Source organism: Eschscholzia californica, unplaced genomic scaffold, assembly GCF_041429995.1.
Source record: "Eschscholzia californica isolate CP2 unplaced genomic scaffold, dmEscCali1.0.p SCAF_4, whole genome shotgun sequence".
In the NCBI taxonomy this organism is placed as follows: Eukaryota; Viridiplantae; Streptophyta; class Magnoliopsida; order Ranunculales; family Papaveraceae; genus Eschscholzia; species Eschscholzia californica.
This window is the reverse complement of record NW_028238461.1, coordinates 52,969,591-52,984,586: the sequence shown is the minus strand read 5'-3', so window position 1 is coordinate 52,984,586 and position 14,996 is coordinate 52,969,591. Positions and strand designations below refer to the sequence as shown.

The following is a 14,996-nucleotide window of genomic DNA, read 5'->3' as shown; positions in this document are numbered from 1 at the left end:
AAGATCAATTACTTGGTTTCGAGTTTCGACACTGTTGGAACGTAAGTCCCACCAAGTTAAATTGACTTCGTTTGATGAGGGCACGAAAATACTAATTTTTTGTTAAATTAAATTTAACAAAAGCAATGAGAAACTAAATTTTGTTGAACTTACTTAATTTAGACAATAATGAGGTAAATCCAACCTACGGTCAGTAATGAAGGTTAAAATCCGACAGTTAAAATGACCTAAAAATCAAATTAACAGACTAAACTCATTTATAAAAGGGGAAAGAAAATTCAAAACAAATACAGAGGAGAAGAAAATGGCTCATCATCCATCCACCATTCTCTGTATTTTCTCTCTCCTTACCCTTTCTCTTTCTTCCCTCGTTTCTTCTTCACAAGAAAATGATATAAAACCTAAATTCAACAGTATCGTTCTCCCTCTTTACAAATACCGTAAAACAAAATTTGACAACGTTTGGGGACAATTAAACCACATTGCTGGTATTTCTTTACTTAGAGCTGATAATCTCAAATTCCCAAATCAAACCAAAAGAAAAGTAACACCTTTATACCCTAAATCCTACGGTGAATATACAATCGATCTTAATTTCGGTACACCCCCACAACCACTTTCATTCATTCTTGATACTGGTAGTGAACCGATTTGGTTTCCATGTACTCGTCAATATGAATGTGTAAATTGTAATTCCACCCCAGTTGATGATCCTAATCTATTAATAAACCCTAATATTCCAACTTTTGATCCAACCATTTCTTCTTCTTCCAAAAAATCAGGGTGTAATGATAACATTTGTCATTGGTTACACAGAGGTGATAATGATCTATCCGGTTGTAAAGATACTTGCTCACCTTACCAGATTGAATATGGGTCGGGTTTTACCAGCGGGACACTTTTATCGGAAACTTTACATTTTGAAAATGTCGATACCCCGAATGTTTTTGTTGGTTGTTCGAATTTGACTGCTATGGTTTACACAGGAATTGTTGGGTTTGGGCGTGGACCGCCTTCGTTACCTTCCCAATTAGGTTTACGAAAATTCTCGTATTGTCTTCTTTCAAGAAATTATAATGACACTAGTAAAAGTAGTCCATTAGTTTTGTACGGTAGTTCAGAGTCAGATGATGAAATTTCTGTTGGACTTTGTACGACGCCCATGTTGAAAGGTTCGGACGCCTATTCGATGTACTACTATGTTGCGATGGAGAAAATTAGTGTAGGAGGGAAAGAGTTAGACATGCCCGAAGATTTTCTCTCATTAAGATCTGACGGTAATGGAGGGACTATTGTTGATTCTGGAACTACTTTCACGTTTATGGATAAAAGAATTTTTGATTTGTTAGCTAAAGCGATAGAGAGCCATTTCACATATCCAAGAGTGACCGACTTGGAAGAGAGTACAAAACTAAAGAGGTGTTATGAATTGCCGAAAAATGGGATTTTTTCACTTCCAAATATTACGGTACACTTTAAGGAGGGTGTGAGAATGGATTTACCTGTGGAGAATTCATTTTGGATTGTTGATAATGGCGCTACGAAAGTGGCATGTTTGGCTTTTGTTACGGGTACAGATGAGGGTGGGCCTTCTATAATTTTCGGTAACTTTCAACAACAGAACTACTATCTTGAATTCGATATAAAAAATGATCGATTTGGGTTCCGTCCAAATGATTGTAGTACATTTCACTCCGAAGAAGTGAGCAACCAAGCAAGCAGTAGGAGCGTGTCGGTTGGTAACTAGTAAGGTGAAGAGGCATTGTATGATCTTAAAAGAAAGCGAAAAAATTATACATGTACTACTTTGTATCATCTATTATCTAAACATCTCTTAACAAAAAAAAAAATCTATTATCTAAACTATAAAATATGTACAAGCTAGGCCCGTGACAAGCCCGTGACAAGCTAAGTGTATTCTCAAGTACCGCGAGAGACGTTTCATTCATTCAAGTAGATCTTTCTTTCACCAAAAACAATTATTAGGCTGACACTTTATTTGACTTCGTACTTAACCCCGTTGTTTTATTGTTGATCTGCTGATTGGTTTCCTAGAAATTTCAAGTATACATTAATCATGATCTTCAATTCGTTCGTTAACTATTCATTGAAGAACTTATGATTTCGATTGTACGCTGTGGTGATCATCTGATTATTGTTTATTTGAGATGTGCACTTAGATGGCCGGATTAATCTCGGGCAACTGGGCTGGATCCCTTTTAGTAACCAGAGGCCAGGCCATCTGACTTGGGCAATTGAATCGGCCCACTTAACACTCGAGTCTAGGACCATTGGACTATAGGCAGTTGGGTCAGGCCCATTTAACCTCAGGGAACTGTCTGGGCCAGACTATTTGACAGGAAGTCCCTCACAGTGGATGATGTAATCCCTAATCCAGACACCAATGGGGTTTCTTCAATAACTCTATTGCTTTGGCTAACATATAAGCCCGAGATGCTCTTATTAAGAGACTTTAAACGCATTAAAACGAGCAATACACTTTTTAATCGCTGATAAATATGCCACATTTTGCTTTTTAATGGCTTTTCTTTTTGTATAGTTGAAGGGTTCCTTTACTTTTAAGAGAAAACAGAAGATGGGGAGAACGTTAGAAAGAGACGGAAATGATGTTGTTAGTTTTGGTAGAATTATGCCAAGTTCCCATGGCACATATTTGAAAGTATTGATGTTGAAAGCACAAAGCTCAACCTTAAGGAAAGAAAAAAAAAAACGAGTACTATGAGAAGAGGCTAAAAGTTAAAGTCTACTCCAGACCTATACGAAATCAACGGTCTCAATTTTCTAGTCAGTTGTCTTATTCTCTCTCGATAAATTTGTTCACTCAAGAATATGGACAGTTGATTTCTATTTATGTCTGGGGTAAAACTACGTTTGTAGTCTCTTCTATCATTTTTTAAAATAAAAGCCCTCAAAATTAGATCTGCAGTCTGTAGTATAATACTCTCACATGAAAAAACTGTCTGCGAGTGAAACCCATTCAGGAACCGCTAGAACCCTAAGGTGTGAGGGGGTGAGGTGTAACTCAACCGACAAGTTTGGAGTTTAAATCATTTTTAACTTTATTGCCTTTCTCTTTTCATTCAAACGTTCCTTTTCTAAGAGAGTATTCAATGCTTTATAAACCTTCCAATTATTTGGTTCCTTCTCCCTTTCTCTCTCTTTTCCCCCTTCTCTCTCTTTTAAGGCCAGTGGATATATTTGGCTTTTTGACTCAAAACTAGGCAAGGAGTTCCCAACTCCGGAAAAGAAAAAAAGAACGTGGCTATATCCTCACTCATTACAGTGTTAAAAAAACATACTACCAATATCTTGATTGCTTTAATAGTAGTATTTATTTTCGAAAGCAAATACATTATGGTTCTCTATATAATTATTATGATATAATTTGGGTTTCGAGACTAGTGATATATAACGTTGTAATAGTTGTATATATATATATATATATTCTTTATTAGGATTGAATTTGTTTCTTGGTTTTCTCTTTTCAGATCACTTTGGAAGTTAAATTTTTACATTTTTCTTCTCTTTATTGATTGGTTTATTAAGGGGAGAATGAAGTGGTTCAAAAGCAGAGAATTGAAATAGAAAAAGGAAGAAGCTAAGTTAGGGTTTTAGTTCTCAAGCAATTTGAAAGAAGTAGTATTGGAAGGAATAGGCTCACTACTACCCACAAACAGAATAGAACCCCTTTATTCCCCTGTCTTTCATTTTGAGTCCACTGCTCCCAATTCTTTCAGACAGATGGTCCGCGATCCTTCACTTTTCATGTCCTTGGGAATGCCCAAAGTGAGATCAAAGGATAGAGAACTAGAGAAGCTATTTGTCCACTAAAAATGATATGGCGCCGGATGGCAAGACTGATGCCTACTTAGGCGAGAGTCGCTAATGATTGCTCAGGTCCAAGTCAGGGCCTGACTTCTTGTTTAACATGATGGTTGTTTCCAGCCTTATTTGGTGTTATACAAAAATATTTAGGAATTTACAGTATAGTAACATTACATTTACTAATTTGTATGTGAATTGAAGTGTTTATTAACAAAATGGAAAGTACTTGCACTATATAAATATTAAAAATTCACAAGTAATAAGAATTATTGAAATTCAAATACGATCTTGCATTGAAGATTGTTTTTGAAGTTAAAGTAATGCTAGGTAACAACAAACACTAGGCGTATTATGGGCATAAATCTTATGTGGCTTGGTGTGAATTGTACTTCCGATAATCCTGATCCATTGAACTGCGAATTATGCAAGCCACATAGAATTATTATCTAGACCCTGATTAGTTTTTGTTGTTCCCCAACATTACTATTGAAATTTAGTTCTAATTTTTCAATGTGGAACTCAATTTCTAAAAGAGTGAGTATTGGCTGAAGATGTGTCTAGTTTAGCTTAGGGAATTGCTATAACTAAATGGAGGAGATGCAAGAAAAGCAAATACAGTACTAGATTATTCTCTCAGTTGAGTGTAGGGGTGGGAATCGGGCGGGTATGGGCGCCCACGGGTATACTAGTTTCGGGATCGGGCTGGTCGGGTAGATTAGGTGTTTGGCTATTAGGGTAGCCGGGCGAATCGGGCGGGTACTTTTCAAAATTCTCTTACCCACAGCCCGCCCACACCCGCTAATATAGTCGGGCCATCCGGGTTCGGGCGAATCGGGTGTCGGGTTAAAAGCTAGCTTGATTAAGGCTTCCTACCTGCTGCCGTGATACAACTCCATATTCTCAGCCCAAACCTGTGTTATAGAAGTGATACACACTTCACTCTCAATCTTGGATCCGAGCAACATAGTTTGATTAAAGAAATAACCTCCTACCACTTTATAAAGCTTTGAACCAAACTCTCACTTGTAAAGGGATGTGGGACTATGTGAAATCAAGTTACCTTTAGTTGGAAATCTCCTATGGAGATTTGAAGATAGTCTCAAATTGGGAACAGAAGGAAATCTTCCACGGAGATAGACTTATAAAGTCAACCCCAACTCTTGAAGCCTAGTTTCATTAGTGTTCATATCAAATAAGACATAATTAACACTAACTTTTGCGGGCGCCCAATGGGCAATATGACTCGGGCTCGGTCGGGTGTGAGCGGGGGTGCGGGTAAGGCCTTCCACCCGTGCCCGCCCACTATTTTTCATCGGGCCGGGCGAGTTATGCCCGTTTCGGGCAAGGACGTCCATGGGTTGTTTCGGACACGGGTGCCCGTAGTGGGTAGCGGGCAGCCGGGTAAAAATCCCACCCCTAAGTTGAGTGGGAGCTTCAATTTTTAACTTGTGGGTTAGTACATTAACTGTACTCAATATTATCCTTTTTGTGGGACACCTAATCAAGAGAGATAGGGAGAGGGAAAATGCTGTTTGGGCCGAAGAAAGTGGTCCGAGTGGCCCGATAAAGCCAAATAGATGATGTCATATGCAAATTTAGCCTTGACGGGTCATTTGGGCTACTTTTGTTGGGCCAAGTAGGATGGTTTGGAGAGAGGGAAAGGAGCAAAGCTGAGTTGCCTTTGATACTTGTTGCCTTAGTCAGCACATGCATTCCACTTTCCACTACAAAATCAACTTTGGACCCTCAATTTTCCCTCACTTACAAGAAAAGCACAACCTAGCTACTTCCCATATATAATATCCACACACTTCCTCTCTTTCCCTTCTAAAATTCTCACAACACCAAAAACCTAGCTAGCTATCAGAACTAATCCATTTCATCTGAGCTTAACTTATATATCATCACTCTCTCTATCTTGCTTCCTACCAAATCATGAAATTCACTAAACAACACCAGCAAATATAGGTTCTTCTTTAATCTTCTCACTCAGCCAAATACCTTATTCCATCTCTTATTACTTCCAAGATGAGATCAGGAGGATGTACAGTTCAACAAGCTTTAGCTGCAGACTCTATAACAGTAGTTAAACAAGCTTTGACCCTCGCTCGAAGGCAAAGCCATGCCCAAGTGACACCCCTCCATGTAGCTAAAACCATGCTTTCATCTCCGACCGGTCTTCTCCGAACCGCTTGTCTTCAATCCCACTCTCATCCCCTTCAGTGCAAAGCTCTTGACGTTTGTTTCAACGTTGCACTCAACCGCCTTCCAGCCTCCACTTCGAGCCCTATTTTAGGTCCTCACTCTCACCACCCATCTCTCTCCAATGCCTTGGTTGCAGCCTTCAAACGCGCCCAGGCGCAGCAACGCCGAGGCACCATTGAAAATCAACAACAACCCTTACTAGCAGTGAAGGTAGAGATAGAACAGCTTATAGTATCTATCTTAGATGACCCAAGTGTTAGTAGAGTCATGAGAGAAGCTGGGTTCTCTAGTACCCAAGTGAAAAATAATGTAGAACAAGCTATGTCTCTGGAGATCTGTGCTCAAAACAATATTTTACAACCTATTTGTAGTAAGCCCAAGGAGAGCAATAATCTTCTAGTTCTTGGTAATAGTAATACTATTTCACACGAGCCCGCCTCTTTCGGGTGTCAATTTAAGGGTAGCACCAAACCAAGATCAGAATTTGATCATCAAGTTAGAAGTAAAGATGTGACAAATGTTTTCGAGTGTTTGTTGAGTAGTAGAAAGAGAAATATTGTGATTGTAGGAGAGTCCCTTGTTAGTAATGAGTGTCTAGTTAGAGGAATTATGGATAAGGTTGAGAAAGGAGATGTTCCTGAGGCTCTAAGAGATATTCAATTTAGAATGTTTCCTCTCCTCTCTTTTTTGCATCTCTCAAAGATAGAAGTTGAAAACAAGATTGAAGAAATCAGATTCCAACTAAAGAATAGCTATGTGAGTAGAGGAACTGTTTTGTATTTAGGAGATCTGAAATGGGTTGCTGAGTTTAAGGCTAGTTCCGGCAAGCAAGCGAGAAACTATTACTGTCCAGTGGAACATATGATCATGGAGCTTGGGAGGTTGGTATCTGGATATAATGGAAGGATATGGCTTATGGGTATTGCCACTTTTCACACCTATATGAGATGCAGATTAGGTCATCCTTCTTTGGAAACTATTTGGGGTCTTCATCCTCTTACAATTCCAGCAGACAACTTGAGTTTAAGTCTCAACTCTGACAGGTAAAATACACCTGATCCAACTTTTTAAAGTTTAAACTCATCAATTAAAGTTGTACTAGGCTTTAGAACAATATGAAATTCTCAAGTTCTTCGATCGAAATGTTTATACTTACCCTACGTACTTTTTTCTCGCAGTGATTTACATGGCCAGTTTGGGAACAAGAGAATTGGAGATGGGTTTGGTTGGTCTCTTATTGAAAATGGAGTACAAAAACAGCTAACTTGTTGTGCCGATTGCTCGAACAAGTTCCAAATGGAAGCTCGAAATGTAATAACGGGTACTAATGACTCTCCCACTAGTTCTACCACCTCAAGCCTGCCTTCATGGCTCCAACAGTATAAAGAAGAGAACAAGTTAAAGCTTTCAAATAGTAAAGATCAGGTACTTAATAACCTAATCATGCATCTTCGAAATTATCTCATCTCACTTATATATAATGTTTAAGTCTTAAAACGATTTTTTTGTGTGTGTATTTAGGACCATTTACAAGTAAGGGAATTGTGCAAGAAATGGAATTCAATTTGTACTGTACTACACAAACAACAACATCACTCAACTGAGAATAAAACCATAACTTTCTCAGACATTTCTCCTTCATCTTCCACTTCTATTTCTTCCAATGATAACAAATTTTCGATATCCGATACCATGGAGCAGGAAGAATTAAATTTGAGAATGTACCTCTCATCAGAACACAATGATTTAAAACTAGTCCTATCATCCAACTCAAATCCAAATTCTAAATCTAATTCATCTTCTTCAACCGATCCGATGGAAATCGGGTACACCCAAAAGTTCAAGGAAGTCAATGGTGAGAACCTGAAAATTTTGTGCAATGCATTAGAGCAAAGAGTTCCATGGCAGAAAGAGATAATTCCTGAAATTGCAAGCACTGTCCTTAAGTGCAGGTCTGGGATGATTAGAAGAAAGGAGAAATTGAAAGAAAGTAAGATTACTAAGAAAGAAGACACTTGGTTTTTCTTTCAAGGTGTTGATAATGAAGGAAAAGAAAAGATAGCTAGAGAGCTATCTAGCCTTGTCTTTGGCTCTAAGAATAGTTTTATCTCTATTGGTCTAAGCAATTTTTCTTCGCCACGAAGAGCCGATTCAACAGAAGATTTATTAAGAAACAAAAGGTCAAGAGATGAATCTAGTTGCAGTTTTATTGAGAGGTTAGCCGAAGAAATACGTATTAATCCACACAGAGTTTTCTTCCTTGAAGACATCGAACAAGTTGATTATTGTTCACAATTGGGTATTAAAAAAGCGATAGAACGGGGTACAATAATGAACTCTAATGGTGAAGAAATTTGTCTTAGTGATGCTATTATAATTTTAAGTTGTGAAACTTTTAGTTCAAGATCAAGAGTTTGTTCTCCTCCCATTAAGTTAAAATCAAGTGAGAATTCTGATCATAATGAGAATGAAGAAGATAGATGTCATAATCAAGAAACTAGTCCATGTGTCTCCTTGGATTTGAATCTCTACGCCGAAGAAGAAGCACTAGATGAGAAGTCATCGGACGATCTTTCCATGGATGATATCGGTCTTCTCCGATCCGTTGATAGAAGAATATTATTCAAAGTTCAGGAGTTGTTAGTACTTTAAAAGCTTGTTAGAAAAAGAAGAAGTTAGTATTGTAGATTATAGTATAGTTAGAATCTTTAAGTTTGTGTAATACTTATATCTATATCACTAGTAGTATCTCATGTTAAATTCATAAAATACCAGTTTATTTATCTAATAGAGAATACTTTTTCATTAAAGATCTGAAAGAAGGGTTATATCTTAATTTGGGGCTAAGAAATCACAAACACAGTTTTATTAGGAAAAAAGTAATAATTTAGGGGATATTTGGCAATCAAGAACTTGTCTTGTGAGCTCTCTATCAAGCATGCATGAATATGCATGTTTTGATAAAAAAGGAATTTATTTTGATGTTGGAAATAAAAGTTGAGAATAACAAAGAATTCAAAAGTAAGCAATAATTTCTTGATAACAAAATAAAATTAAAAAATTAAGCAAATTTGATAGTTAATTAGAAAAGTAAAGAAATTTTTCCTAATTTTCTACATATTTTGTCTGTAGATTTAACATAATTCAATTTGCCACATGATAAGAGGTATTAAAAAAATATCAACTTAACAATGACTCAAGTGATAGTGTACTCCACTGATCAAATCTGAATATAAAATGAATTACACAACAAACACATTCACCAATACACAAAAATGCTTCAATAGGAATTAAAAGAATTTAGTTCGGTAAGTTGCATATATATTATTTGAATTGTTGAAAATTTACAAAACAAGATTAAAGTATGTGATTCATAACGTAAGAGTTTTTTTTTTTTTTTTTTGAATTGTGATTCATAACGTAAGAGTTGTGCAAAGAAAATGCTAGTACTTTAGAAGAGGAAAAGCTAAATCTTCCTTAAGAATTAGCAAAAGGGCACTATTTTTCATGCATTTCTTTAAATTAAATAAAAAAGGAAAAGTTACAAGAATCACTTTTAACTTCTCTTTCTTTTCATAAATTAACATTCTCATCTTTGGAGAAGAGTGATAGCTAGGGAGGCTTAAAGAATAGATTAATGTTCAAAATTCATGGGGTAGAGGCATCTCTTCTACATAAACTCTTTTAAACCCTAAAGATGTTTTATTGCTTTAGAATCACTAAAATTCAATCATACATCACACCTTAAATCTCAAATTTTACACCAAATTTTCTGTTCAAAAGCTTCTATCAATCTACATCAATTGGTGGAATAATTTTCTTGTTAATTTACTTAAAATCTTGGGAAATCTAAGAAGAAGAGGTTAAAATAAGAAAAAGGAGAAAAGCAATCTAAATGCCAGAGGCTTCTTTTGTTCAGAGAAAAAAAAAGAATTAATTAACTAAATAATAAAATGAAATGATCCGATACTTCTAAAAAAAAAAAAAACAGAATAACAAATAGATTGATGAATGCCGCTAGCTAGTAGATTCAAGGATTAAAAATTGTGAGTAATAATGGTAAGAAACGAGAAAAACTAGTCAAACTCTGATCAGAAATCTTATATTGTTTGTCGTGATTCGCTGTTCAGTTGATCAAAAACATCGAAGCAAGAACCACGATAAACCAAATCCCTAATTTCTCCTCATAGTTGCCTGTTCTCAAGCATTTTTCAAAATTTATGGAAGAAGTGGGTCCTTTTAGCTTTTGGAATATACCTTTGTGTAGTATTCACAGTTAATTGTATGTACTCAAGGCAGTGTCTCATTGTGTTTCCCATTGAGGAAATGCTAAAATCAAATATCAATGTTAATTGATTAATGTCCTTAAAAAGAGCATTAGGTTAAATATTAAAAACAAATACATGTAGTTTCAGTGGATTATTCCTTTTATTCTTCTCAAAAGATGAAAAGGATAAAGGTAGATGAAGTGGTGGTTTTAATAGTAATGGTTGGAAACAAATTGTTTAAAAGAAATAGATTGATAGCTAAAAGTGGGTAACCCTTTTATACCTTCGGCCTTTCTTTTTCTTTTCTTTTTTCTTCCCTTCAATCTCACTCCCATCATCTTCAAAACCTTCTTTCCAACCTCTTTTTCTTTCCAGTCTCACTCTACTTTTTTTTTCTATCTTTTTGATGCACTAAATCGTTTTTCTTGGCTTCTCTGTTCTAAATATTGTACTTTCACTTTTAGAAGGAATTATCTGATATTGCAGTGGTTACATCAAGGGTTATTGAGCCCATATTTGTGGGCTCTAGATTCAAGTTATTGATATCTCATACCTAGAAAGTAATCAACCACTTGGGCCTCACTCGAGATGGGTCTCATTCTCGCCCTGGAACCGGAACGAATGAACACTCGAGCCCATATAAAATCAAGCTTTCTCGGGTCAAGCTTGGGCCTCAAATAATGAATTAGGTTGGACTCGTCTTAAGTCTCAAAATGCCACCACAACATTGAACATGATTTGATGGTGCTGAAATAGAACCAGACGATCATTGTCTGAGAATAGTCCCACACAAACTAAAATTTAACTTATGTGTGTGAAATAAATACAATGCCTAAAGCAAGGACTAGGACACACAACTCTATGTTGGAGATAATTTTCTTTTCCTCTTTAGATATAAAGAGATGAGAGATATGGGAAGAGACAATTTTTTTATGGGGCACTTGAGAATATTATGTGGAAAAATGATGTGTAAAACAAAACTAAGTGGACCATGTAATGATAGATGTGGAACCCTAATTTGATCATATTAAGACAATGCCTCGAGCATTGCTCCCCCTAGTCCCTACCTTATTAAGAATAAAGATGTGTTCTTTAGTGCTTTGTGAAAAAACTTGTATAATAAGTTGTTTGGGATAAAGAAAATGTTAGTAGAACTTATTAGCTAGCTTTAACTACCAATAGGATGTTCTTTTAGAGTACCCTTTTGAATGAAATCCTGATTGGCTTTTAGAAATCAAATCATTAGATATGGTTTTTAGAACTATATCTTGTTTTATACCATAATTCAATTATTTAATCAAGTGGGTATAGTTTGAAAGTTGTGATAAAGATATTATTAGGCTTTCATTCATTAGTTTGCCAAATCTATGTAAATAAATATATGTATTGTTTTAGATACTAACACCAAAAAAATTGCAAGTTTGAAACTTGACAAATTTAGAAACCTAAAAGCTTTAGTTTCATTTTAAACTGAGTACCCATTGACAACCATAATCTGTCGTAAAAGAAATTAGTATTAGCGGGGGTTAACGTAAGCATTTTTAGTGAGGAAAAAATAGATATTGTATTAAACAAGACAAGCTTCAATTTCCCACCAAAGGTTTATGAATTGAACAAAAAGAGAAAATGTTGGCATCTCCAAAAGAAACATTGGCATGGAGACAAAGTTTCCACACCTTCAACTTTTGCAGACTTTAGCAAAAGAGAATTAACAACTACTCTTTCTATTAGATCACCATCTATCTAAGTGCTTTTCTCTTTTTTTCTCTCTAGAATATTGCATGAAAGTAAGGGAAGTCTTTAATCTTAAAGGCACTACATATTGATCAGTAATGAGTACTCTCTTTTTCTTTCTCATCACAATCTTATAAAACTGGATGGGTTATCATTTGAAAGTGATGAATGAGAGATCCAAGAAATGGGTTCTCTTTACTTGATCGATTCTTCAGTTTCTAAAAAGAGAGAGAAGATTGTAGAGTAGTGTATATGGTGGGGTTCTCCAATTAGTCCATGGTCCACAAGGGTCCGGTCAAAAAAGGGTTGCTAGCCTAGAACCCCACAAGGTAGTAAGGGACTATTGTCTTTCAGCATTTTAATGAACATAGGGACTGATGTAAAATAAAAAGAGAAAGAGAGATCATCATGTGATTTCTATCTAATTGGTTTAAGCAAAGCTTCAACTCCCTTTTCAAAATTTATCTCCATTCTCTTTTCCATCATATTTTCTTCTTCTTCTTGGAGTAGGGTTTTGTGAACTTTAGAAAAGAATTGGGAGAGAAAGTATTTCCGGAGGGTGCACATAATCACTGCTTGCCTATAACAGAGGGGGGTTGCTATAGTTCTCAAGTTCGTAACTAATTTGCTGAGCCCAATCAACAAGTTAATTTTGAAGGTGCCTATAAACTACTAGACTACAACTAGGGAAATTGTAAGTGAGTCATCCCTTATAGCCAGATTTTGTGGGACAACATGCGGGGAGGTAGCGCCTTTAGCGAAAAAGTGAAAATTTTCCATCTTAAATCTTAATTTGAGTCATGAGTTACGCTTTGAAGACACAAAATTGAAACTAAAGGCTCGCAGCTCAGTTGGTTTGACACCTCCCTAAAAACCAAGTACAATTAAGTTTCATTTGTATACTTGGTGGAATCTGACGTATCTTAACCAAACTCCATTTGCATGGGCTCGCTGGGCACTTGTGTGGTGTGGGGAGGTTTACTTGTTTTATTCTTTAGCTTCTTTATATGTCTTTGGTTTCATCGATTCTTGTTCTATCTGGTTCAATTTTACGAACCCACTGTGCGAGAAGCTTCTCAAGCTCGAGCATTCACTTTTCTAGTTAGACACCAACTTCTTGTGGGCCATAGTCGAATCGGCTCAAGAAAGGACCCACTGGTTTAGAATTTGTTCATGTCAACCCACCTATATAAGTCTAGTCGTCTTAATCATCAATAAATGACCCCTAAAAAAACACATTGACCCAGACTTCCCATCCAACAAAGACCGGCTATAGTCTGTAACCATAGGGTCCATTTCTCCTCAAACTCCATCACTTCCCCGGTCATTAAACCGGTTCACCTTCTTCCCTTTTGACTCGTAAATTTTTTCCCATGCTTAAATGTGAACTCTTTCCCTACTGATTACTATTTTTATACAAGTCTTCTTACTTATTTTACTCCTTCCCAAGCAACAAGAGATGACTACTAGTATTGGTTTGAGGAAACTCCGAGCGGGACTCGCTGTTGTCTTCGTTCTCACTCTCTTAGCAATATTCGCCCAGCTCTGTTACATATTATGGCGCCGGGGGAGATTATTCAGTCGGAGAAATATCGACACCACCACCAACACCACCGCCGGAGCTACTAACCCATATGGAGGCAACAACAATTCCAGTCCTTTATATTTCTCATCAAAAGAGCTTCTTTACTTTTTCTGCTGGAAAAACCAATCCCAAATCGAACCCAATTTCAGATCATCACCTACTAGTAATACTAGTATGGAAGAATCAGATATAGATGAGTTTAAATTGCTGGAAATGTATGGTCGGTCAAGGGTTTTGTTTACTATCAAGGAAGATCAAGAGAAAGAAGATAACTGCAACGATATTGATGAGAAGAATAAATCAGCTGAGAAGAAAGGGGTTTCTTTAGAAGAAGAGTCTTTTGATGATCAAACAACTAATACAGGACCAGGAGGAGAAACTCTTCTTGACGATGATGATCACAGCAAGGTTATTTCTTCCATGGTGGCTATAGTAATCGATGATGATGATGATATTGAGGTTGACGAGAGAGAAAGTACTCCATTTTCGACTCCTTGTGCTTCTCCTCCTTATTACACACCTACCCCTTCACCATCTCGAGATGGTGATGAAGAAAATCAAACCCATTTTGATGATCGAGTTTAAGAGTCAGAAAGAGAAACTACAACAATAATGGGATACTCTGTTTTTCTATAAATTTTTAAGTAGATTGAAATGGGTCGCCGGAAAAGTTTACCGGTTGATATTTAACACTTTAACTGTAATTGACGTATTTACTACTTTTCCTAATCCGGTTGCGTGTTTGATAGATGGGATTAGTTAAGTTTTGGTTGATTACTAATTTGACTAGTAGTACAAGTAATAATTGATGGTGATATTTTGGAGTTGGTGGGAATTGGGATCATGAGAGATATGAATTTAAGAACATTTATATCGTGTCTTCATCACAAGTAAGTAAAAAACTGCAAAAAAAACTGAGAAGACAGTGAGAGAAAGTACTCTCCAAGTAGCCGTTGAGAATAAGTTCATTAAAGTGAGTTGTTGAGGCAAATGTGGTTCCTTTCCGGGCAAGTCCAATGTGAGGCTCGGGCTCCCAATTTTGGAAGCCCCCAGCCCGGGCTCCCATTTGGGAGCCAGAGAGCATGGGGCTCCTGGGGTCGACTCCGTGGGCTGGGGCTCTCAAATTAGCCCCCCACATTAGAGTTGCTCTAAGGTCTTTTACATGTTCTCGAATGACCTAAATAGATTCAAAATCAGTTCAAATTTTTTTGGTATTGTTAGCCTGTCTGGAATCCATGACGTAGGAAGTCGAAGATTAAGCCTCCTACTATTTTTTTTTTGTTAAGGGAGCCTCCTACTACTCTAACCAGGAGATGTTGGCAAAAAATAAAATTCAGTTCAAATTGGCGTGTTATATG

The 14,996-nt window shown here is 36.6% G+C and overlaps 3 protein-coding genes across 3 annotated transcripts; all 3 read left to right on the top strand.

Moving 5' to 3' along the window:
* Positions 1–114: 114 nt before the first annotated feature.
* Positions 115–2,124, top strand: LOC147546054 (aspartic proteinase nepenthesin-2-like). The gene has a single exon (XM_086638576.1). It carries the CDS (start codon positions 305–307, stop codon positions 1,745–1,747), a length of 1,443 nt encoding a protein of 480 aa, XP_086494702.1. The 5' UTR covers positions 115–304; the 3' UTR covers positions 1,748–2,124.
* A 3,433-nt stretch (positions 2,125–5,557) lies between these two features.
* On the top strand, positions 5,558–8,861 carry LOC147546053 (protein SMAX1-LIKE 3-like). Its single transcript, XM_086637531.1, has 3 exons — positions 5,558–7,094; positions 7,230–7,476; positions 7,573–8,861. Exons 1-3 carry the CDS (start codon positions 5,875–5,877, stop codon positions 8,701–8,703), a joined length of 2,598 nt encoding a protein of 865 aa, XP_086493657.1. The 5' UTR covers positions 5,558–5,874; the 3' UTR covers positions 8,704–8,861.
* Positions 8,862–13,381: 4,520 nt separating this feature from the next.
* LOC147546052 (uncharacterized) lies at positions 13,382–14,453 on the top strand. The gene has a single exon (XM_086634916.1). The coding sequence runs from the start codon at positions 13,513–13,515 to the stop codon at positions 14,221–14,223; it is 711 nt and encodes a 236-aa protein (XP_086491042.1). The 5' UTR covers positions 13,382–13,512; the 3' UTR covers positions 14,224–14,453.
* The last annotated feature ends 543 nt before the right edge of the window (positions 14,454–14,996 follow it).